The 26992-nt window shown below is 43.6% G+C and overlaps 1 protein-coding gene across 5 annotated transcripts in view; it reads left to right on the top strand.

Moving 5' to 3' along the window:
• The window catches only part of LOC140191638 (SH3 and cysteine-rich domain-containing protein 2-like), a 248317-nt gene that overhangs the window by 94163 nt on the left and 127162 nt on the right, over positions 1-26992 (top strand). For all 5 annotated transcript variants that reach the window (XR_011883864.1, XM_072249223.1, XM_072249222.1 and 2 more), the window contains exon 2: positions 20395-20695. Coding sequence is in view for 4 of the 5 variants with exons in the window: in XM_072249223.1 (XP_072105324.1) it covers positions 20395-20695 (301 nt within the window). In the remaining variant the exon portion in view is untranslated. The remainder of the gene's footprint in view (positions 1-20394; positions 20696-26992) is intronic.

Below are 26992 nucleotides of genomic sequence, written 5' to 3'. Positions count from 1 at the left end.
TGGCCGGTATGAAGTCGTGGGCATTACTGAGTCGTGGCTGAAAGAAGATCATAGTTGGGAGATTAACATCAAAGGATATACTTTGTATTAAAAGGACAAGCAGGAAGGCATAGGCGGTAGTGTGGCTTTATTAGTAAGAGATGGAACTGCATCTTTAGAAGGAAGTGAGAGGGTTAGAGAATGTCAAATCTTTGTGGGTGGAGTGAAGAAACTGCAAGGGTTTTTTTAAAAAAAAAACAACCATCATATAAGCCTCCAAATAGTAACTGACATGTGGGGTCGAGATTGCAAAAGGAGGTGGAAAAGGCATGCAATAAGGGTAATGTCACAATTGCAATGAGTGACTTCAATATGCAAGAGGATTGGGAAAATCAGGTTGGCGTCAGATCACAAGAAAGGGAATTTGTTGAATGCCTACACTTTTTAGAGCAGCTTGTGCTTGACCCTACTTGGGGGTGGGGGGGGAGTGGGAGGTGTAAAAGGCTATCTTAGATTAGGTGTAGTGTAATAACCCAGATCTTGGGGATTCTCTAGGAGACAATGATCATAATGATTGAATTCATACTGCAATTTGAGAGGGAGAAGCTCAAGTTGCATGCATTAGTATCGGAAATGAATAAAGGAAATTAGAAGCATGAGAGAGGAGCTTGCTCAGGTGGATTGGAGGGGGATACTGGCAGGGATGAGGGCAGAACAGGGGTAGCTGAAGTTTCTGGGAATAATTTAGAAGGCACAAGATAGATATATCCCACAGAAGTAGTAGTTCCCAATAGGCAGAGCTAGGCAACAGTGGATGACATGGGAAGTTAAGGACTGCATAAAAGTCAAGGAAAGAGCATACAAGGTAGCAAAAATGAGTGGGAAGTTGGATAATTGGGAAGTTTTTAATCTAACAAAAGGAAACTAAAAACGCTTTAAGATGGGAAAAGATGAAATATGAGGGCAAACTAGCCAATAATATAAAGCAGGATATAAAGCAGGATACCTAAAGTTTTTTTTTCCCCAGTTATATAAACAGTAAAAGGGAGGTGAGAGTTGATATTGGACTACTGGAAAATGATGCTGGTGAGGTAGTCATGGGGGACAAAGAAATAGCAGATGAACTTAAGTACTTTGCTTCAATCTTTACTGTGGAAGATGCTGGCTGTATGTGAGTGTCAGGGAGCAGGAGTGAGTGCCGTTGATATTACAAAGGGAAAAAGTGTTAGGCAAGCTGAAAGGTCTTAAAGTAGATAAGTCACCTGGACCTCATGCACTACATCCCAGAGCTCTGAAAGAGGTTGCTGAAGAGATCATTGATGCATTGGTCATGATCTTTCAAGAATCACTTGATTCTGGCATGATCCCGGAGGGAAAATGTCACTCCACTCTTTAAAAAGAGAGGAAGACGAGAAAATTATAGGCCAGTTAGTCTGACCTCAGTGGTTGGGAAGATATTGGAATCTATTATTGAGGAAGAGGTTTTGGGGTACTTGGAGATTAATGATAAATAAATCAAAGTCAGCATGGTTTCTGTAAAGAGAAATCTTGCCTGACAAATCTGTTGGAATTCCTTGAAGAAGTAACAAGCAGGGTGGACAAAGGAAAGGCAGTGGCCATCATTTATTTAGATTTTCAGAAAGCATTTGATAAGGTGCCTCTCAGAAGGCTACTTAAGATAAAATTCTATGGTCTTACGGGAAAGATACTGGCATAGCTAGAGGAATAGTTGACAGGCAGGAGGCAGCAAATGGGGATTTTGTGGTTGGCTGCCAGTGACTAGTGGTGTTCCTCAGGGGTCAGTATTGGGAATGCTATTTTTACATTGTTTGTCAATGATTTAAATGGTGGAATTGATGCCTTTGTGGCAAAGTTTGCAGATGATGCGAAGATAGGGAGAGGGTTAGGTAGTGCTGAGGAAGCAATGCGATTGCAGCAGGACTTGGACAAGTTGGAAGAATGGGCAAAAAAGAGGCAGATGGAATACAGTATTGCATTTTGCGGAAACAAATATAATGCACTTTGTTAAAAGGAACAATAGTGCAGACTCTTAACTAAATGGGGAGAAAATTCAAACATCAGAAGTGTAGAGGGACTTGGGAGTTCTTGTGTAAGTCTCCTAGAAGATTAATTCACAGGTGGAGTCTGCGGTAAAGAAGGCAAGTGCAATGTTGGCATTTATTTCAAGGGGAATAGAATATAAAAACAAAGAGGTAGTGCTGAGACTTTATAAGACATTAGTCAGGCCACACCTGGCATATTATCAACAGTTTTGGGCCCCTTACCTCAGAAAGGATGTATTATCAAAGGATGTATTATCCGTCTAGAGGAGGTTCACGAGGATGATTCCGAAAATCGAAAATGAAGGGGTTAGCATATGAGGAGCGTCTGTGGGGGGGGGGGCGGGGGGCATGGGGGAGCAACTCATTGAAACTTGATAAATGTTGGAAGGACTAGATAAAGTGGATGTGGAGAGGATGGTTCCTCTGGTGGGGGTATCCAGAACTAGAAGATGCAGCCTCAAAATTGAGGGGTGTCCTTTTCAAACAGGAGGAATTTTTTTTAGCCAAAGGGTGGTGAATCTGTGGAATGCTCTGTCACACATGGAGGCCAAGTCTGTAGGTATATTTAAAGTGGAAGTTGATAGATTCTTGATTGGTTGGGGCATCAAGGGATATGGTGAGAGGGCAAGTGTATGGGGTTGAATGGGATCCGGATGAAATGGCGGAGCTGGGCTGAATGGCCCAATTCTGCTCCTATGTCTTATGGTCTTCTGGAGATTGGCATCAATGTGGTGGCTATTTTAATTTAGAGAATTCAAAGATAAATTCATTACCAAGGTCACCATTACACTACTCTGAGATTCATTTTCTTGTGGGCATACTCAGTAGATACAAAGAGATACAATAGAATCAATGAAAACTACACAAAGGCAAGAAAACTACCAATTTGCAAAAGATGATGTATTGTGTAGATAGAAAAAGAAAAAACTAATAATAATTAAATAAATAACAAAACATTGAGTACACGTGTTCTTGAAAATGACTCAGGTTGTGGGATCAGCTCAGTGTTGTGGTGAGGGAAATTATCCACACTGGTTCAGGAGTAATAAGTGTTCTTGAACCTGCTGTTCAGTGGCGGCGCTGAGGTAGTGCTAGCTGGTGCTATAGCACCAGTAGTCATTATAATAGCACCACCAAGAAATTAACTGAAATTTGACATACAAATTGCAGCTGCTTTCTCTGTATAGTTTTGAATACAGCTTGTTTCTCCAGTTGATCTAGTGAAACAGCATCCCCAATTACCATAGCACCCACGCAGCAATAAAGTTATAAACTCTGCTGGTCTAAGGTCATATCCACTCTACACTTCTGCTTATTTGTTCATTGCCAATGTCTTGCAGTTGCTGTCCTCAGATCAGTTAAGCTGATCTAAGATCACTTAAGGTTGTGATGTCACTCACTCTCACTCACGTGAGAGATTGATAGCATGCATACATTGTGCAGGATCCAAGCGCAGATCCATGGTCTCGTGAGACTAATGGATGCCACACACACACTCTGTCCTTTTACAAGCTAGCTTGGGCCTGGCACGTGCATTATTTTGGCCAGTGTGAAAAATGGATTGATTTTTAGTGAGAAAACGAACTCATCCAGAGGAATCAGTGCTGTCTCAGCCTGAGCCTGTCTTAATTGAAAGTGACATGCAGAAAGAAGTAAGTGGGATGAGGATGACAGCAGTTCATCGAAGGAGTGTGAGGGCGAAGTAGAGGAACAAGAAATGGAGTTGGATTCGGAAGAGAACATGGATATTGCCCTGACCCCCATAGTGATGAAATGTTTTGAATGGCTTGTCAAGCCTCATATCACAGCCAGCCTCCCCTCATCACTGGATCCTCTACAGTTTGCTTAGCGTCCAAATCGCTCTACGGAGGATGCAATATCCACCACACTGCACACAGTTCTCTCTCACTTGGACAACAAAGACACTTATGCCAGAATCCTGTACATTGATTTCAGTTCAGCATTCAATACCATCATCCCGCAGAGACTAGTGGAGAAACTGTCACTGCTTGGCCTTAGCACTGCCATGTGTCGCTGGATTCTGGATTTCTTGACAGAAAGACCACAGTCATTCCGTGTTGGCGGGAACATCTCTGACTCCATCACACTGAGCACTGGATCCCCACAAGGCTGTGTGCTTAGCCCATTGCTGTTTACACTACTAACACATGACTGTGCAGCCAGATTCAAGGAGAACCTGATCATTAAATTTGCAGATGATCCCACAGTGGTGGGGCTCATCAGTAAAAATGATGAAACTATGTACAGGGAGGAGGTCAAACACCTAGAGAGCTGGTGCAGGGATAACAACTTGATGCTTAATGTCTCCAAAACCAAGGAGATGATCGTCAATTTCAGACGGTCTCAGCCTGAGCACACACCCCTCAGCATCAGCGGCTCCACAGTGGAGAGAGTGGAAAACATCAAGTTCCTTGGGGTGCAGATCTTGGACAATCTCACCTGGTCCAGGAGCACCACTGGGATTGTGAAACGGGCCCTTCAGCCAACATTGTTGTGCTGACCATGCAACCTACTTCAGAAGCTACCTAGAATTTCCCTAAGCTCCATGTACCTATCATTGAGTCTCTTAAAAGACCCTATTGTATCTGCCTCTTCCACCGTCGCTGGCAGTGCATTCCATGCACCACCACTCTGTGGAAAATCTTGCCTCTAGCATCCCCCTCATACCTGCTTCCAAGCACCTTTAAACTATGCGTCATTGTGTTAGCCATTTCAGCCCTGAGGAAAAAGGCCTCTGGCTATCCACATGATCAATGCCTCTCATCTCTATCAGGTTACCTCTCATTCTCTTTCGCTCCAAAGAGAAAAGGCCAAGTTCACTCAACCTATTCTCATAAAGCATGCTCTCATGCTCTCCAATCCAAGCAACATCCTTGTAAATCTCCTCTGCACTCCCTCTATAGTATCCACATCCTTCCTGTAATAATCTCCTCTGCACTCCCTCTATAGTATCCACATCCTTCCTGTAATGAGGTGACCAGAACTGAGCACAGTACTCCAAGTGGGGTCTAACTAACGTCTTGTATAACTTTAACATTACCTCACGACTCTTGAACTCAATCCTGTACTTGATTAAGGCCATTGCACCATACACCTTCTTAACAACACTGTCAACCTGCACAGTAGTTTTGAGTGCCCTATGGATGTGGACCCCAAGATCTCACTGATCCTTCACACTGCCAAGAGTATTACCAATAATATTATATCCTGTCTTCAAATTTGACCTACTGAAATGAACCACTTCGCACTTATCTGGGTTGAACTCCATCTGCCTCTTCTTAGCCCAGTTCTGCATCCTATCAATGTCCCACTGTAACCTCTGACAACCCTCCAGACTATCCACAACACCCCAACTTTTGTGCCATCAGCAAACTTACTAACCCACCCTTCAACTTCCTCATCCAGGTCATTTATTAAAATCACAAAGAGAAGAGGTCCCAGAACAGATCCCTGCAGAACACCACTGGGTACTGTCCTCTGTGCAGGATACAAACTATCTACAACCACCCTTTGCCTTCTGTGGGTAAGCCAATTCTGAATCCACAAAGCAAGGTCTCCTTGGATCCCATGCCTCCTTACTTTCTGAATAAGCATGGTATGGGGAACCTTATCAAATGCCTTACTGAAATTCATTTACACTAAATCCACTGCTCTGCCTTCAACAATGTGTTTCGTTACATCCTCAAAGAATTCAGTCAGGCTCATAAGGCATGACCTTCTGTTGACAAAGCCATGCTGACTATCCCAGATCAGATTACGTCTCTCCAAATGCTCCTAAATCCAGCCTGTTCAACAACTTTCTCACCACTGAAGTAAGACTCACTGGTCTATAATTTCCTGGGTTTTCTCTACTCCCTTTCTTGAACAAGGGGACAACATTTACAACCCTCCAATTCTCTACTACTTCTCCATCCCCATTTATGAAGCAAAATTCTTCATCAGAGGCTCAGCAATTTCCTCCCTCACTTGCCACATCCTCTTGCTCCTCACATACTTGTTGAATGCCTTGGTTTTCCTTAATGCTGCTTGCCAAGGCCTTCTCATGGCCCCTTCTAGGTCTCTAATTTCATTCTCGAGCTCTTTCCTGGCATCCTTGTAATTTTCTAGAGCTCTAACAGTACCTAGTTTCTTGAACCTTTCGTAAGCTTTTCTTCAGGAGTGAATCATTTTATTTATTAGCACTTCTGTCCCAGTGAGCCCATGCCACACGATTACACCCATGTGACCAATTAACCTACTAACCTATACATCTTTGGAATGTGGAAGGAAGCCAGATCACCTGGTGGAAACCCACCTGGTTACAAGTAGAGTGTAAAAACTGCTTACAGACAGTGATGGGAATTGAACCCAGCTCACTGACGGTTAGTGTAAGAGCATTACTCTAACTTTTACAGTACTGTGTTGCCCCATTTGCTGACCTCAGTACATCAGTAGTCTTGCGCTATCTGTGTTGCTCATTGACTCAAGTACAAAGAGACTATGATTAGGAGACAATGATCTCCTGGGTAGCAGTGATCCCCACCTTCCTGTACCTACAGTAGGCTCCTCAAAACACTGGAGAAATACCAATACTACCATTGCAAAATCCTCTGAACCCACCAGCAGAGAAACTAAACTGACCCCAACATCACCAGTATTCAATCCAAATTACCCTGAGATGGTTCCACTGTTGTTACATAGATGTTACCTGACCTGCTGAGTTTCTCCAGCTTTTTGTCTGTGTTGCTCAGGATTTCCAGCATCTGCAGAATCTCTTGTATCATGGTCACATTTTGTTTGGTGATTCCTATGAGTGGGCATCGGGCCTTTATTTTCTCTCGAACCACATTACATAGAGTAGTTGAGGGGAAACATTTCTTGATTTAAAAACAGGCATAGACCTGAGTATTTCTTTCTTTTGTTTTTTTTTGTGTGAGACCATAAGGCATAGCAGAATTAGGCTATTCAGTCCATCGAGTCTGCACTGCCATTCTATCATGGCTGATTTACTACCCCTCTCAACACCATTCTCCAGCCTGCTCCCATAACCTTTGACTTCCTTACTAAAGAACCTATCAACCCAATGACTTTGGTCTCTACAAATGGCTGTGGAGGGTGATGCAGATGTGTGAAGTCTGCTTCTGGTTAAAAGCCATGTAATTTCAGAGCCACCAATAAGATGGTGCTTTCACTATTCCATCAAATAATCCAGATAATATGTGCTTAAATCTTTGTTTGTTAACTTGGAACTTGGAACTTGGTTAATACAATCTGGAGTTAAAAAGCTAATAATGTTTAAAGGTAAATGAATCCATTCTGAAAACTCAGGCACTTCACATTTTCTCTTTTGAACACCGTCATCCTTCAGAGTCTGGGCTATGTGTGATTTGAGTGTTCTGTTTAGTGGCCAAATGAGCTAATTATTTTCATAAAACCATGACTGCCTGTTTAATAAATGAATCATAAATTCGTGCAGTACAGAAACAAGCCCTTCAACCCATCACAGTTAATCAAGCATTAATCACTGTTACTAAATGGGAAAGAGGGCAGAAAAGATTTACAAGGAACTTGTCAGAGCTTGTTGTTGAGTTACAGGGTGAGGTTAGAGAGGCTAGGACTTTATTCCTTGGAGCTCAAGAGACTGAGGTGATCTTATAGAATTGTACAAAATCATGAGGGGCATAGGGTGAATCATTCAATCTTTTTCCTCGAGGTTAGGTAATCAGGAACAAGAATGCATAGGTTTAAGTGGTGGGGGGGGGGAATTTTATTACAACTTGGGGCAGCTTTTTTGTGTGGTATGTACAGTGTAAAAGGTCTTCAGGACATCTATGTATATAGACTTTTACACATACTGTAGTAATTTCATGTACTGAACTACACTGCTGCCACAAAAAAAAAACAAATTTTGTGGCATATGTGAGGAATGACGAGCCTGATTCTGATATGGGTCTCTATTGTGGACTGAGAGTGGGAAGTGGGTAGGGAGAGGGAAATCATGGCTGGAAAGAAGGGAAGGGGGAGGAGAGAGACATTCTGTAATGATCAACAAACTATACATACACAGTATATGTACATGTACCTAAGACATTTTTGCACAGTATTGTATCAGATCAAGTTTAATTATCATTCAAACTATACATGACAACCTCTGTCACCACAGCTGGCTCCACCAACACCAGTGCAGCTACCCAGCTACTCGGATCAATGAACAGCTCACTGATGGAGTAGCCCTGCAATACCTGATGTTCTTGAAGTGGAATTGTCTTTAGATTGTTGGGGGGGGGGGAGAAACAAATTTTACAAAGAAAAAAAAGCACCTTCTGTCGCCCCCTCCCCCCCCCCCGGGGGCCACTGCATTCACTCTTGCCGCCATCTTACCAGAAGAATATGCATATGTAGAATAAGCTGCCAGAGGAAATGATTGTGGCAAATACAAAAACAACACTTAAAAGATATTTAGACAGACAGGAAATGTTTAGAAGTTGATGACAAATGAGACTAGCTTGGATGGCGTATCTTGGTTGATATGAACCTTATTGCTTACTTGCATTCCATGTTTTCTGTAGTTATTCCAGCATGTGGACAGTGGAAGCCATGTAAAATAGCCACACATAATTAGTCAGGAAGTATCTATTTATAATTTAGCAGAATGGCTCCACAAACTCCATTTTCCATTTCCATGATTTTAGTTTTTGACAGTACACGGGAAGATATTTAAAGCAACACTGTCAACTTTATAAAATATTAATCAAGAGGTGGGATTTTGGAATGCATAGCATTCTCTCCTGGTGAAGTAAGTTTAGCATAAAGAGGAAGGAAAAGTGTCCTTGTATAACACACTTAAAGTGCTTTTCAGAGTGTTCCAAGTTGTTTTGCAGCCAATGCAGTACTCTCAGTGCTTAGTGTAGGAACTGCAGCAGCCAATTTCTGCATATCATGCTCCCACAAGCAGCAATGTGATTTGGTCAAATGTATTTTAGAGACATTGACCTGAGGGTCAAATATTGGCAACCACACCAATGTGATCTTTTCTGCCCTGCTACAGAACAATATCATGAAATTTGTTGTATTCATTACCTGCTAAATCTCCTCTGGACCCTGTCCAGGCCCAGTACATCCTTGGATAAGGGGACCAAAAACTTCTCACGCCAAGTGAGGCATCAGCAGTGCTTTATGAAGCCTCAGCAGTACATGCTTGCTTTTATATTCTCATCCTCTTGAAGTGAATGCTGACATTGCATTTGCCTTCCTTGTTACTGACTCAAGCTGCAAATATATCTCAATGTAGGAACGATGTGGAGGCTTTAGAGAGAGTGCAGACAAGATTCACCAGTATGCTGCCTGGATTGGATCATATGTACTATGAGGAGAGGTTGAATAAACTAGGGTTGTTTCCTCTGGAGATGTGGAGTTGATAGAATTGCAGGGCCCAGATAGACTGGATGGCCAGTATCTTTTACCTGTGGTTGAAAGGTCTAATACCAGAGGTGTGCATTCTAGGTCTAGATTCATTTATTTATCATATGTACATTGAAATATATAGTGAAATGTGTAATTTGCATTAACAAACAACACACCTAATGTGATGGGGACAGCTCACAAGTGTCGCCACACATTCAAGTGTCAACATAGCGCCCACAATGTTCAGCAAAACAACACAGAATGCAATGAAACAGAAACACAAGAAGCAGCAAAACAGGCCCTGTTCTTCCCTAGCACATACCCACCCACATCCACATACTGTCCCCAAACCAGAGAACAGTCTGACTTTGGCCTCTAGACATTTTAGGTGAGAGGGAGGGGTAAGTTCAAAGAAGATGTGGGGCAAGATGTATTTATTTAGAGGTGCAGCTTGGAACAGACCCTTCTGGCCCCACTGAATTGTGCTGTCCAGTGACCCACCAATTTAACTCCAGCCTAATCTTAGGATAATTTACAATGACCAATTAACCTACCAATTGGAATGTCTTTGTACTATGGGAGAAAGCTGGAGCACCCGGAAGAAACTCATGCGCACATGGGAGTAATGCCCAAACTTTCTTCCAGAGGACGTTGAATTGAACTCTGAACTCCAATGCCCCGAGCTGTGATAGGGTTGCGCTAACTGCTACACTAAGATGGCGCCCTGAAGCTCTTGGGAATATGAATATGCAGAGAATGGAGGGATATGTTCCATGTGTAGGCAGAAGGGATTAGTTTAATTGTCATTAACTTAGTTCAGCAAAACATCCTGAACTGAAGGGCCTGTTTCTGTGCTGTACTCTTCTGTCCCAGAAAGGAAGTGGACCACCCCTTCCAGTCCTGCTGAAGAGTCTCAGCCCAAAACATCACTCTTTGCTCCTCTCCATAGATGCTGCCTGACTTGGTGACCCCTGATGCTCTAGAATGATTCCAGAATTATTGAACATGTCAGCCAACACAGTCCTTTCGAAACTGCCAGAGTTTTGGGAGCAAAATGCCATTGCTTGGTTTGTACAAGCCAAGGCCTAATTCACACTTTGAGAAATCTTCACCAACAACCCTAAACATTTCTATGTAGTAGCATCACTCAGCAACTCCCATGGCTGCAGGAGTGGTGGGTCTATTAGAACACCAGCCTGAACATGATAAATGCTGATCACTGAAAGCTCTCCTTTTACAGACTTTTGGACTACCGGAGTCTGAGCACACCAATCTGTTGCTCTCCTTGCCTGGCCTTGGTGATAGTAAGCCGTCAGAGCTAATGGATCACATGCTGTCTCTCCTGGAAAATCACCATCCTTGTTTTATTTTTAAAGAACTCTTCATGCAGCAAAAGCCTGATCAAGTCCACATAGCCCTCACTAATGCACCCATGAAGGACTACAGGGAGCTTGCTAAAATGGCTGATGGACTCTCTATTTTAAAAGAAATTAGATTTTCTTTTTGTTTACCTGAATGACGTACTTGTCGCCAGTGCATCCAAATCCGAGCATGTATCTCATCTCCGCACACTTGTCAAGCACTTATGCCAGCGTGGGTTGAATACATACCCTGCTAAATGCCATTTGAGTTGTCAACTGTTGACTTTCTTGCCCATTGCATGACCACAGAAGGTGTGAAACCGCTCCCATCGAAAGTAGTCACTATTATGTGTTTCTTACTTTTAGGCATGGTGAATTTCTATCACCATTTCATTCCGCAAGCTGCTGAACTGATGCTTCGCCCATATAGCGCACTTAAAGGCAATATCCTTAATCACATGCAGTGTTCAGCGGACATAACCAGAGCATCTGGTGATAGCAAACAAGCTCTTTCCAATGTGACCGTATTGGTGCACCTGCTCTCTAATGCACCCATAACCATAACTACTGACACTTCAGACTATGCTGTGGGTGCTGTGCATGAACAATTGGACGCAGGTATGTGGCAGCCTCTTACTGCCTTCATCTGGCAGCTTCACACCCACCCCCCACCCCCCCCATCCCCACCCTGAACGGAAGTACAGTATATTTGACTGTAAGCCTCTCTATTTCAGTCTGGCTGTCTTCTATTTTGTTTTCTTCTAGAGGATCACCATTCCACAATTTTCATTGACTATAAAGCCCTTGTGCACGCGATGGCCAAATTAATAGACCTTTGGTCTGCACAGCAGCGACACCAACTGGGTTCACAACTGATATACAGCTTATCAAGGGGAAAAATAATGCCGTGGCTGATTGCATCTCATGGCCAGCTGTTGAGACCATACACAGGGTTTGACTATGCTGGCATGGCAGCTCACCAAGCTACTGAACCAGAGGTCCAGGTTTACTGACCAGCAGTCATGTCAACTTACAGATGTGGCTCTGGTGTTCATCAGCACCTGAGTTGCTTGGTTTAGCACCTCTGACTGTGGTCCCCTATTCATATCAGACCTCTGGTCTGCGATGGCCTAGAACCTCGTCATTAGGCTACATCACACCACAGTGTATCACCTATAGACTAATGTTGTTTGCCATCGGTTTCACCGCTCCTTAAAGGCTGCTTTGAGGGCTTCCCTGACGATGAGCGCTGGCCTGATCATTTCCCATGGGTCCTGCTGGGACTCAGAACAGCTCCAAAAGAGGACCTGCAATTAGCCTTTGTGTCTGAATTAGTATGCGCGCAGCCATTATGAGTGCCAGGTGATTTTACTGCTGACACCATGACCACCTGGTGGGCCTCTCAACAGCGTTCCCCCCCCCCCAATAAATTCAATTCCTTTTCACATATTCCTACCTCCCATCGTGGTGTTTTGCACTCTTAAGTTCCTGTTGAGCTACACTCTGCCTTGTTTGTTTTCGTCTGCCATGATGCAAGTCCCCTTGGGTCCCCTTACAATGGCCCATTTCACATTTTGGAATGGGGAGAAAAGACTTTTATCATAGATAAAAGGGGTAAACCTGAATGTGTTTTGGTAGATCGCCTTAACTGGCTCACCAACATTTGGAGGATTCCACTACTCTGCCCCTGTCATCACGACGTGACCATGAACGTGTCAACACACCTCTGGATAAGCCAGAGGTACCTGCCGTTCCTCCACCCATGGAACATAGGACTGAGTCTGGCTGCTCATCTGAGCTCCGGAGGGGATCTCAATGCCAGTTTCAGTGAACTCTTGTGGGGCCTGTGTAGGGTAATTGATGGAAATGTACTCAATTCACAACCGCCGACATTGAGTTGGGTGTTCACTTTAAGAGGCTGTTTTGACGCAATGACATTGTTAGGTAAAGTACTTTTACCGCGCTTTGAGTTCAATTTTTCGGCATTCAATAAATTAACTGCTATGGCTTTCCTTAAATGTAAAACACCTCCACTGTTTTATTTGTGAAAATCTACAATTGTGCAGGATGCAAGCTCAACAAGGATTGAAGCAAAGTACTGACTGCTCACTCTACATTTTCCTCTTTGCTGATACAGTGAGGCATTAGATGCACATAACCTCAAAGAGAACCTAGAAGTTTTAGATTGAGTGCAGCTCACTGACAGCCACCCCCCTACCCCTGGTCTGTAATGAGCTTGTGGATGAAGCTTGCACTTCTTTCCACCTTAATTAGACCAAAAGGCCATAAGACAGGAACAGGATTAGAGCATTCTGCCTATAAAGATGGTTCTGTCATTCCATCATTGCTCTCAACCCCATTCTCCGGCATGCTCCCATAACTTTTGACTCCCTAACTAATCAAGAACTTGTTGACCTCCACTTTAAATATATCCAATAATTTGGCCTCCACAGCTGCACATGGTGATGAATTCCACATATTCGCTACTACCGGCTAAAGAAATTGCTCTTCATCTCTGTTCTAAAGGGATGTCCTTCTATTCTGAGACTGCCCTTTCGTCCTGGATTCCTCCACTATAGGAAACATCATCTTCATGTCCACTTTATTGACTCCTAAAATCCAGTTTTCAACACAAGCTGTATTTATTATTCCCTGCATAAAAAAAAGGCATGCCAGTAGCTATACTTCATTAGGAATTTGAAGAGATTTGGCATGTCATCAAATACTGTAGCAAATTTCTACAGATGTACTGTGCAGAGCATTCTGACTGATTGCATCACCATCTGGTATAGAGATACCATTGCACAGGATCAGAAAAAGCTGCAGAAGATTGTAAATTTAGCTAGCTCCATCAGAACCCGGTTTAATATCACTGGCATATGTTTTGAAATTTGTTGTTTTATGGCAGTAGTACATTGCAATACATAATAAAACTATAAGTTACAATAAGTATATATTAAAAGAAATAAATAAGTAGTGGAAAAAGAGTGGGAAAAAGTGAGGTAGTGTTCATGAGTTAATTGAACATTCGGAAATCAGAAATCTGATGGTGGAGAGTAAGAAGCTGTTCCTTCAACATTGTGTGTCTTCAGGCTCCTGTACCACCACCTCAATGGTAGCAATGGGAAGACTGCATGTACTCAGTGATGAAGGACCTGAATGATGGATGCCGCCTTTTTGTCACTGGCAAATTTATAGATGGCATTTCAGTTGTGTCTAGCCACACAGTCATGGGTGTAAAGAGAGTACAGCAGTGGGCTAAGCACACTTGAGGTGTGCCGGTGGTGATTATCAGTGAGAAGGAGAAGTTATTTTCAATCCACACTGACTGTGGTCTCCCAGTGATGAAGTACAGGATCCACTTGCAGAAGAAGGTACAGAGGCTCACGGTTTGGAATTCATTGATTAGAGCTGAAGGAGGCAGCGTCTATCATTATAAGGGCCTCCTCACCATTCAGGACATGCCCTCTTCTTCTTACTACCATCAGGGAGGAGGTATACAAACCTGGAGGCACGCATTCAGCATTTTCGGAACAGCATTTATACTTTACACTTTATTGCTGCCAAACAATTGATACTAGAATGTACAGTCATTACAGTGATATTTGATTCTGTGCTTCCCGCTCCCTGGATTACAAATTGATAGTAAATATTAAAAAAATTTAAATTATAAATCATAAATAGAAAATGGAAAGTAAGGTAGTGCAAAAAAAACTGAGAAGCAGGTCCGGATATTTGAAGGGTACGGCCCAGATCCGGGTCAGGATCCGTTCAGTAGCCTTATCACAGATGGAAAGAAGCTGTTCCCAAATCTGGCCGTACGAGTCTTCAAGCTCCTGAGCCTTCTCCCGGAGGGAAGAGAACAAAAAGCGTGTTGGCTGGGTGGGTTGTGTCCTTGATTATCCTGGCAGCACTGCTCCGACAGCGTGCAGTGTAAAGTGAGTCAAAGGATGGAAGATTGGTTTGTGTGATGTGCTGCGCCGTGTTCACGATCTTCTGCAGCTTCTTCCGGTCTTGGACAGGACAACTTCCATACCAGGTTGTGATGCACCCTAGAAGAATGCTTTCTACGGTGCATCTATAAAAATTAATGAGGGTTTTAGGGGACAGGCCAAATTTCTTTAGTTTTCTCAGGAAGTAAAGGCGCTGGTGGGCCTTCTTGGCAGTGGACTCTGCTTGGTTGGACCAAGTCAGGTCATTTGTGATATTGACCCTGAGGAACTTAAAGCTTTTGACCTGTTCCACTTGCGCACCACCGATGTAAATTGGGTCATACGGTCCGCTACTCCTTCTGAAGTCAACAACCAATTTCTTCGTCTTGCTGACGTTGAGGGATAGGTTATTGTCTTCGCATCATGCCACCAGGTTCTTAATTTCCTCTCTGTACTCAAACTCATCATTACCCGAGATACGGCCTACAATTGTTGTGTCATCAGCAAACTTATATATTGAGTTTGATGGAAACTTGGCTACACAATCATGGGTGTACAGTGAGTACAGCAGGGGGCAGAGTACACAGCCTTGTGGGGCACCGGTGCTCAGAGTGATTGTAGAGGAGAGCTTGTCCCCTATTTTTACAGCCTGGGTCCTGTCTGTGAGGAAGTTGGAGATCCAGCTGCAGATCTGAGTGCTAAGGCCCAGGTTCTGGAGCTTAGGAATCAGTTTATTTGTAATGATGGTATTAAAGGCAGAGCTGTAGTCAATGAAAAGGAGCCTTGCGTATGCATCTTTATTCTCCAGGTGTTCTAAAGAGGAATGTAGTGCCAGGGAGATGGCATCTGCCGTTTACCTGTTGCTCCGGTAGGTGAATTGCAAAGTGTCGAGGTTGACCGGTAGGCTGTGGTTGATGTGTGCCATAACCAATTGCTCGAAGTACTTCAGAGCAATTGATGTCAGAGCCACAGGTCGATAGTCATTCGGGCATGCCACCTTGCTCTTCTTCGGCACTGGGATTATTGTTGCCTTCTTAAGGGGATCTTAGATTGATGCAAGGAGCAGTTGAAGATGTCAGCAAACACTCCAGCTAGCTCGCTTGCACAGGCCCGGAGAACCCATCCCGGGATGCCATCTGGGCCCATCGCCTTCCTTGGATTTATCTTCAGGAAGGTCCTTCTATCGTCCTCCTCGGTGACGATGAATCTCGATGCCACCAGGTCCGGTTCATCCGGAGGGAGTGGGACGCTCCTCTTCTGTTCGAATCTTGCATAGAATACGTTAAGTTCGCCAGGAAGAGAAGCACCACAGTTATTGATATTCCCAGCCTTTTGACCCTGCCATAGCCTACTGGCATCCCTCTGGTTAGCCTGGGCTTCCAACTTGGCTTGATATTTCCTCTTGGCGCCTTAATGGCTTTCCGGAGTTCACGCCTGGATTCCGTGTAGGGACTGGTATCCTGGACCTAAAAGCCACAGCTCTAGCCTTCAAAAGGGACTTGACCTCATAATTCAACTTTCCCCTCTGCCATCAAATTTCTGAACAGTCCATGAGCCTCTGAAAACTACCCCACTGCTCGTCTCTTTTTGCATGATTTATATTTTATATATTTTCTATTGTAACATTACTTTATGTATTGCTGCAAAACAACAAATTTCACAACTTATGTTAGTGATAACAAACCTGATTCTGAATGAAACTGTTGGAATCCTGCACATTTTCCATTACTGTGGGACCAATTTCTGTAGCCCCTGACATGTTGTCATGATCCCTCTTGTTGCTAATTAAAACCAAGTGATACACAAGTCAGCTTCCCTCAGTAAAAGAGCACACACTGTGATGCATTTCTGAAGACTCTCAAGGATCATGCAACCAGACTCCAGCCTCAAGATTTATGAGATTTTATAGCTTGAAGATGAGCAATCATATAGCCCTAATCTGCACTCAATACTTGTAGTAATTCATATTGTGAGCTTCTGTGACACTCAGCTTGATGGAATATGATATAATTGCATATGTGGTGTTATTTTTGTGCTTTGATTCTATTTGCATGTACTGACTGTTGTGTAGCTTGCATAGAGGCTCCACTATTGTGTGGAAGTAATTCAACACTGGGCTCAATCAGGTGGAACTCTACACTTACATCTGGAAAAGCTAATTCAAAAATCTGCTGGAAGGACACACACAAAATAATGCAGGAACTCAGCAAATCAGGCAGCACCAATGGAGGGGTTAAACAATTGATATTTCGGGCCAAGACCCTTTATCAGGACTGGAAAGGAAGGGGGCTGAAGCCAGAATAAGGTGGTGGGAAGAGGGGAAGGAGTACAAGCTGACAGGTGATGAGGAAGATAGGTGGGTGGGGGAGGTGAGAAGCTGCGAGGTGATAGGTGGAAGTAAAGACTGAAGAAGAAAGAATCTAATCGGAGAAGACTGTGAAACATAGAAGGAAGGGAAAAATGGGAACCATAGGGAGGTGATGGGCTCCAGCATTTTGTGTGCACATTGTTCAAAATTTCCAGCACCTGCAGAATCTCCTGTTTATGATAATATGATAATAAGACAATAGTCATAGTCATACTTTATTGATCCTGGGGGAAACTGGTTTTCGTTACAGTTGCACCATAAATAATAAATAGTAATAGAACCATAAATAGTTAAATAGTAATATGTAAATTATGCCAGGAAATAAGTCCAGGACCAGCTCAGGGTGTCTGACCCTCCAAGGGAGGAGTTGTAAAGTTTGATGGCCACAGGCAGGAATGACTTCCTATGACGCTCTGTGCTGCATCTCGGTGGAATGAGTCTCTGGCTGAATGTACTCCTGTGCCCACCCAGTACATTATGCAGTGGATGGGAGACATTGACCAAGATGGCATGCAACTTAGACAGCATCCTCTCTTCAGACACCCACTTGAGAGAGTCCAGTTCCATCCCCACAACATCACTGGCCTTACGAATGAGTTTGTTGACTCTGTTGGTGTCTGCTACTCTCAGCCTGCTGCCCCAGCACACAACAGCAAACATGATAGCACTGGCCACCACAGACTCGTAGAACATCCTCAGCATCGTCTGGCAGATGTTAAAGGACCTCAGTCTCCTCAGGAAATAGAGACGGCTCTAACCCTTCTTGTGGACAGCCTCAGTGTTCTTTGACCTGTCCGGTTTATTGTCAATTCGTATCCCCAGGTGTTTGTAATCCTCCACCATGTCCACACTGACCCCCTGGATGGAAACAGGGGTCACCGGTACCTTAGCTCTCCTCAGGTCTACCACCAGCTCCTTAGTCTTTTTCACATTAAGCTGCAGATAATTCTGCTCACACCATGTAACAAAGTTTCCTACTGTAGCCCTGTACTCAGCCTCATCTTGCTGATGCATCCAACTATGGCAGAGTCATCGAAAACTTCTGAAGATGACAAGACTCTGTGCAGTAGTTGAAGTCCGAAGTGTAAATGGTGAAGAGAAAGGGAGACAAGACAGTCCCCTGTGGAGCCCCAGTGCTGCTTATCACTCTGTCGGACACAGTGTTGCAAGCACACGTACTGTGGTCTGCCAGTCAGGTAATCAAGAATCCATGACACCAGGGAAAAATCCACCTGCATCGCTGCCAGCTTCTCCCCCAGCAGAGCAGGGTGGATGGTGTTGAACGCACTGGAGAAGTCAAAAAACATGACCCTCACAGTGCTCGCTGGCTTGTCCAGGTGGGCGTAGACAATAAGGCATAGGAGCCAAATTAGGCCATTTGGACTCTGCATTTCTATCATGCTGATTTATTATCTGTCACAACCCCATTCTCCTGCCTTCTCCCCGTAACCTTTGATGTCCTGACTAATCAAGAACCTATCAACCCCCATTTTAAATATACTCAATGATCTGGCCTCCATAGCCATCCGTGGCAATAAATTCCTAGATTCACCACTCTCTGGCTAAAGAAATTCTTCCTCATCTCCGTTCTGAATGTACATCCCTCTGTTTTGAGGCTCATCCTACACTCCACACACTATAGGGAACATCCTTTCCACATCCACTCTATCTCGGCCTTCCAATATTCAATAGGCCTCAATGAATATTCTTCCAAACTCCAGCAAATGCTGGCCCAGAGCCCTCAAAACCTTTCCCAACACAAGTGGTACGTGTGAGCTCAATTTCCACGTTTAAGAGAAGTTTGGATAGGTACATGGCTGGTAGAGGTATGGAGGGCTATGGTTCCAGTGCAGGTCAATAGGAATAATAAATGGTTTGGCATGGACCAGATGGGCCAAAGGGTCTGTTTCTGTGCTGTACTTTGCTATGACTCTATAAATGCTCCTCATGCATTAACCTTTTCATTCCTGGAATCATTCTCATGAATTTCTTCTGGACTGTCTCTAATGCCAGCACATTAGTGCCTCTACCTATGTGCCTATTCCCTTTTTTTGGTAAGAGGTTTTAAACCCCATCCCCCCTCGCCTCCCATCCCCAACACTTCTCATTCTCTTGGATACTTCTGACTTTTTTTTTAGATTAGATTATGAGAACATGCAGTCATCTTTTATTGTCATTTAGTAATGCATGCATTAAGAAATGATACAATATTCCTCCGGTGTGATATCTCAGAAACACAGGACAGACCAAGACTGAAAAACTGACAGAAACCACATAACTATAACATGTAGTTACAACAGTGCAAGCAATACCATAAATTGATGAAGAACAGGCCATGGGCACGGTAAAAAAAGTTCAAAGTCTCTCGAAAGCCCCACATCTCACGCAGACGGGAGAAGGAAGAAAACTCTTCCTGCCATACCTGACCACAGTCCAACTCTGAGTCATCCGAAAACTTCGAGCTCCGACCAGCCCTCCCACACCAAGCACCGAGCACCATCTCTGCCGAACGCTTTGACCCCAGCCCCGGTCGCCAGCAGCAGGTAAAGCCGAGGATTTTGGGGCCTTCCTTCCAGAAATTCTCGATTGCACAGTAGCAGCGGCAGCAAACTGGGCATTTCAGAAGTTACTCCAGATGTTCCTCCGTGCTCTCATGGCTGTCTCCATCAAATCAGAATTGTGCACCCACTCTCAACCTCTTAGTTTCCAAATTTTGATGTGACATCAACTGTTTTGACTTCTCCACTCCCTTCACCCAATGCAAACTCGCCCCCTTCAAATGTGCAGCTCTCCTATCAGTTTGAACCAATCCCAACCTTGCATACGGTCCAATTGAAAGGTCTAGACTCTCCATTTCTCTCATGCATACTGCGTGACATGCTGAGTTCCTCCAGCATTTTGTGTGTTGTTCCAGACTTTAGCATCTGTTGTCTCTTGCATCTCCATGGTACCATGAATGGTATAGTTCCTTGCAAATCCACAGCAATTTTCCAGATTATAAAATCAAGCTTATATTCTGTGAAATTTAGATTAAGGGATGATCTGGCCAATGCATGAGCCAATGGATCTGTAATATTTACTATGTTGTTTTGAGATATTGAGTTAGAAAGGGACAATTGTTAATTCTCTAATTGAGCAAAGACTCGTTATAGTAGATCTTATTTAATTGTATCTGGGATATTGATATTGGTAGGAAACCAATCCATCTTAATAATGGTATCTGTTGACTGGTCCTCTTTCACAAACATTGGTGGGCTTCATAGTACTTCTACTTTTTTTTTCTTTAGTTTCAATGGTTAAAGAGATCCCTTTCCTTCAAGACCATCCTCAGAAGCAAGAGCGTTGAAAATTTCTTCCAACGGTCCAATAGTGATGTGAAATTCCCACCAGAGATCCTGCCTCCTCCGCCCACTCCCTCACCAACTCCACCCAGTGCGTTCCAACAAGTGGACCCCGATGTTAACGAACCATCAGCAAGGAAATCCTACCAGGACATTCTGCCCCTCAAATCAGTAAGGACGCACAATTTTCAAGAATTTGTCTTCAAAAAGCCCACATTTTGTGATATCTGCCATCACATGATTGTAGGTATGTTTCATGTTAACTTTAACAGCCATGAGTATCAGATTTACTTAATAATAATGGGTGCGCTTTTGAGTTTGTATGCAACATTTTATAATGCGTCGTTGCATCTGCAGTTCATCATCAACATTAATGGGTAAGCAATACTTATTCAGTAACTATGTAGTTCTAGAAATTAGACTCTACATTCTAGCTGGTTGTGGCTATTGTTTGGCATCTCTGCTAGTGGCTTGTTTGGGTTTCAAATGGAAGATGTAGATTTGTAATTGTTATTACAAGAGGCTTTGCAGATGCTGGAAATCCAAAGTAACACACACAAGATGCTGAAGGAACTCAATAGGTGAGGTAGCATCGATGGAAATGAATATATCAGACTGAGACCCTTATCTAAGAAAAGATGTGCTGGTGTTGAAGAGGGTCCAGAGGAGGTCCATGAGTGATTCCAGGAATGAAAGGGTTAATATATGAAGTGTGTTTGATTCTGAGCCTGTACTCATTTGAGTTGAGAAGAATGAAGGGGGTCTCATTCAAATCTATTGAACATTGAAAGGCCTGCATAGATTGGATGTGGGGAGGATGTTCCCTATAATGGGAGAGTCTAGGACCAGAGGGCACAGCTTCAGAATACAAGGATATCCCTTTAGATCAGAGATGAGTAGGATTTTCTTTAGCCAAAGGGTGGAATTCATTGCGACAGACTGCTATGGAGGCCAACTGATTTAATGTGGAGGTTGATAGGTTCTTCATTAGTAAGGGCGTCAAAGGTTATGGGGAAAAGCCAAGTGAGTAGGGTTGAGAAGGATAATAAATCAGCCATTATGGAATGACAGAGTGGACTTGATGGGCTCCATGTCTTGTGGTCTTATCAGGACTTCATTAGTCCTGATGAAGGGTCTTGGTCAAAATGTTGACTCTTTATTCCTTTCCATAGAAGCTGCCTGACCTGTTGGGTTCCTCCAGCATTTTGTGTGTGTCTTGTAATTGTTGCTCTCTTCATGATGTTCAAATTTCCCTGATGTGCACAACAGCAGAGCAATGTATTCTATGCCTGCCTTGGTAAATGCATGTGCTTCCTATATTCCTGATAATTTTTATCAGACATTGAATTGGAATGACATAGAAATTTTGGAGGGGAAATGAGACTTGTCCAAGAAGAGCTGATACCTGTGTTTATGCTTCATACAAGCTTTCCCCCATTCCTGTTTTTGAAGTAGAAGAGAATGAAGAAATTGGATCTGGACAGGATGCAGTGGGAGAGTCCAGGATCAGAGAGTGCAGCTTTAGAATAGAAGGATATCCCTTTAGATTGGAGATGAGGAAAATTTTAACTTAATATTTGGTTGTAATATGGAATGCACTGCCAGCAGATATGGTGTTGGAAGGTTCTACTGACACTTTCAAAAAGATTTGGATAAATAATGAGGAAAAAATGTCAAGCCTGCAGGAAATGATTGCTGAGTGGAATTGGTAAAAACAGACAGTTGGGCTGAAAGATCCTATGTTGTTTCTTTAAGATGTGCAGTAAGTTCTGATATCCCTTGTCTTAGACTATAAGAGCAGAAGATATAGAAGCAGAAATAGGCCATTCAGCCCATCAAATCTGCTCCACCATTCCATCATGACTGATTTATTATCCCTCTCAACCCCATTCTCCTCATAATCGTTGACACCCTCACTAATCAAGAACCTATTAAAATCTGCTTTAGATATACTCCTTGGCCGTCACAGTCATCTGTGGCAATGAATTCCACAGATTCACCACGCTCTGACTAAAGAAATTCCACCTCATTTCTGTTCTAACTAAAGGAATTTTATTCTAATTTGAGGCTGTGTCCTCTGCTCCTAGACTGTCCCACTATAGGAAAAATCCTCTCCATGTCCACTCTATCTAAGCCTTTCAATATTCAATAAGATCCACCTCATGCTTCTAAACTCCAGCAAGGCCCAGAGCTATCAAACACTCCTCATATGTTAATCCTCAGGATCATTCTCATGAAAATCTTATCTTAATCACAGTCATAGTCATACTTTATTGATCCCGGGGGAAATTGGTTTTCATTACAGTTGCACCATAAATAATAAATAGTAATAGAACCATAAATAGTTAAATAGTAATATGTAAATTATGCCAGTAAATTATGAAATAAGTCCAGGACCAGCTCAGGGTGTCTGACCCTCCAAGGGAGGAGTTGTAAAGTTTGATGGCCACAGGCAGGAATGACTTCCTATGATGCTCTGTGTTGCATCTCGGTGGAATGAGTCTCTGGCTGAATATACTCCTGTGCCCACCCAGTACATTATGTAGTGGATGGGAGACATTGTCCAAGATGGCATGCAACTTAGGCAGCATCCTCTTTTCAGACACCACCGCGAGAGAGTCCAGTTCCATCCCCACAACATCACTGGCCTTATCTTCATCTAGGATGGCCTTATATGGTTCTGTTATTTGACTCAACTGGCCCTGTGGAAGCAACTTCAACCATCGAAGCACTATTTGGATGAACATAGAAACATAGAAAACCTGCAGCAGAATACAGGCCCTTCGGCCCACAAAACTGTGCTGAATATGTCCTTACCTTAGAAATCACCTAGGGTTACCCATAGCCCCCTATTATTCTAAGCTCCATGTATCTGTCCAGGGGTCTCTTAAAAGACCCTGTTGTATCTGCCTCCACCACTGTCGCCGGCAGCCCATTCCATACACGCACCACTCTCTGCGTTAATAAAAAAAAACAACTTCCCCTTGACATTTCCTCTGTACCTACTTCCAAGCACCTTAAAACTGTGCCCTCTCATGCTAGTCATCTCAGTGCTGAGAAAAAGCCTCTGAATATCCAGACGATCAATGCCTCTCATCATCTTATACACCTCTATCGGGTCACGTCTCATCCTCCGTCGCTGCAAGGAAAAAAGGCTGAGTTCACTCAGCCTATTCTCATAAGGCATGCTCCCCAATCCAGGCAACATCCTTGTAAATCTCCTCTGCACCCTTTCTATGGCTTTCACATCCTTCCTGTAGTGAGGTGGCCAGAACTGAGCACAGTACTCCAAGTGGGGTTGACCAGGTTTCTATATAGCTGCAACATTACCTCTCGGCTCCAAACTCAATCCCACGGTTGATGATGGCCAATGCACTGCATGCCTTCTTAACCACAGAGTCAAATTGTGCAGCAGATTTGAGTGTCCTGTGGACTCAGATCCCAAGATCCCTCTGATCCTCCACACTGCCAAGAGTCTTACCAATCAATACTATTTTCTGCCATCATATTTGATCTACCAAAATGAACAACCTCACACTTACCTGGGTTGAACTCCTTCTGCCACTTCTTAGTCCAGTTTTGCATCCTATCAATGTCCTGCTGTAACCTCTGACAACCCTCCACACTATCCACAACACCCCCAACCTTTGCGTCATCAGCAAATTTACTAACCCATCCCTCCAGTTCCTCATCCAGGTCATTTATAAAAATCATGAAGAGAAGCGGTCCCAGAACAGATCCCTGAGGTACACACAAAATATTCTGCAGATGCTGGGGTCAAAGCAACACGCACAAAACGCTGGAGGAATGCAGCAGGTAAGGCAGCATCCATGGAAATGAAAAGTCAATGTTTCGGCCCAAAACGTTGACTGTTCATTTCCACGGATGCTGCCTGACCTGCTGAGTCCTCCAGTGTTTTGTGCATGTCCCTGAGGTACACCACTGGTCACTGACCTCAATGCAGAATATGACCCGTTTACAATTACTCTTCGCCTACTATGGGCAAGCCAATTCTGGATCCACAAAGCAATGTACCCTTGGTTCCCATGCCTCCTTACTTTCTCAATAAGACTTGATGAAATCCATATACACTACATCTACTGCTCTACCTTCATCAATGTGTTTTGTCACATCCTCAAAAAATTCAATCAGGCTCGAAAGGCACGACCCGCCTTTGACAAAGCCATGCTGACTATCCTAATCATATTATGCCTCTTCAAATCTTCATAAATCCTGCCTCTCACGATCTTCCCCATCAACTTACCAACCACTGAAGTAAGACTCACTGGTCTATAATTTCCTGGGCTATCTCTATTCCCTTTCTTGAATAATGGAACAACATCCGCAACCCTCCAATCCTCCGGAAGCTCTCCTATTCCCATTGATGATGCAAAGATCATCACCAGAGGCTCAGCAATCTCCTCCCTCGCCTCCCACAGTAGCCTGGGGTGCATCTCATCTGGTCCCGGTGACTTATTCAACTTGATGCTTTCCAAAAGCTCCAGCACATCCTCTTTCTTAATATCTATATGCTCAAGCTTTCCAGTCCATTGTAAGTCATCCCTACAATTGCCAAGATCCTTTTCCGTAGTGAATACTGAAGCAAAGTACTCATTAAGTACCTCCGGTTCCATACACACTTTTCCACTCTCACACTTGATACGTAGGTCCTATTCTTTCATGTCTTATCCTCTTGCTCTTCACATACTTGTAGAATGCCTTGGGGTTTTCCTTAATCCTGTCTGGCAAGGCCTTCTCATGGCTCCTTGTGGCTCTCCTCATTTCATTCTTAAACTCCTTCCTGCTAGCCTTATAATCTTCTAGATCTTTATCATTACCTAGTTTTTTGAACCTTTCGTAAGCTTTTCTTCTTGACTAGATTTACAACAGACTTTGTACACCACATTTCCTGTACCCTACCATCCTTCCCCTGTCTCATTGGAACGTACCTATGGAGAATTCCACACAAATACCCCTGATCATCTGCCACATTTCTACCGTACATTTCCCTGAGAATATCTGTTCCCAATTTCTGCTTCCACGTTCCTGCCTCATATTTCCCCATAATTCAATTAAAAGCTTTCCTAACTTGTCTGTTCCAATCAGCTCTCCAATGCTATGGTAAAGGAGATAGAATGTGATCAGTATCTCCAAAATGCTGTCCCACTGAGAGACCTGACACCTGTCCAGGTTCATTTCCCAATACCAAATCAAGTACAGTCTCTCCTCTTGTAGGCTTATCTACATATTGTGTCAGGAAACCTTCCTGAACACACTTAACAAACTCCACCCCATCTAAACCCCTTGCTCTCGGGAGATGCCAATCAATGTTTGGGAAATGAAAATCTCCCACCACGACAACCCTGTTATTATTACACCTTTCAAGAATCTGTCTCCCTATCTGTTCCTCGATGTCCCTGTTACTATTGGGTCGTCTCTTAAAAATAAACAATAAAGTTATTGATCCTTTCCTGTTCCTAACTTCCACCCACAGAGACTCCGTAGACAATCCCTCCACGAAGTCCTTTTCTGCAGCCGTGACACTATCTCTGATCAACAGTGCCACACCCCCACCTCTTTTGCCTCCCTCCCTGTCCTTACTGAAACATCTAAAGCCTGGCATTTGAAGTTAACCATTCCTGCCCCTGAGCCATCCAAGTCTCTGTAATGGCCACAATATCATATCTCCAAGTACTGATCCACGGTCTAAGCTCATCCGCTTTGTTCATAATATTCCTTGCATTAAAATAGACACATCTCAAACCATCAATCTGAGCGTCCCTTCTCTATCACCTACCTATCTTCCCTCTCGCAGTCTCCAAGCTTTCTCTGTTTGTGAGTCAACCGCCTCTTGTTCCGTCTCTTCAGTTTGGTCCCCCTGGGATTCAAGTGCAACCTGTCCTTTTTGTATGGGTCACACCTGCCTCAAAAGAGGTCCCAAAGATCCAGAAATATGAATCCCTGCCCCCTGCTCCAATCTCTCAGCCACACATTTATCCTCCACCTCATTCTATTCCTATACTCACTGTCACGTGGCACAGGCTGTAACCCGAGATTATTACCTTGAGTGACATAAATAACAAAATGCTGGAGGAGCTCAGCAGTGTAGGCAGCATATATGGAAAGGAATAATCAGTTGATCTTTCGAACCGAGACCCTTCATCAGGACTGGAAAGGAACAGCTTCTTCCCTATTAACTGTTTATTCCTTTCTATAGATGCTGCCTGTCCTGCAGCGGCTGAAAATGGGAATTCTGGTGAATGAGTTTCCATCCCTTTCCCCAACCTTCCCCTTCACTTGATCTCACCTATCACATGCCAGCTTGAATTCCCTCCCCTCTCTCCACCACCTTATTCTGGCTTCTCCCCCCTTCCTTTCCAGTCCTGATGAAGGGTCTTGGCAAGAAACATCGACTGTCTATTCACCTCCGCAGATGCTGCTTGACCTGCTGAGTTATTTGTTTCTTTGTGTGTTATCCTGGTGAATGCTTGTAAACTGATGAAATGTTTTTTTAAAAACTGCAAATGCTGAAAATCTGAAATAA

The sequence above is a fragment of the Mobula birostris genome, chromosome X (genome assembly GCF_030028105.1).
Source record: "Mobula birostris isolate sMobBir1 chromosome X, sMobBir1.hap1, whole genome shotgun sequence".
Lineage (NCBI taxonomy): Eukaryota > Metazoa > Chordata > Chondrichthyes > Myliobatiformes > Myliobatidae > Mobula > Mobula birostris.
The sequence above is the reverse complement of the archived record's forward strand: the minus strand, read 5'-3'. Positions and strand labels throughout refer to the sequence as shown.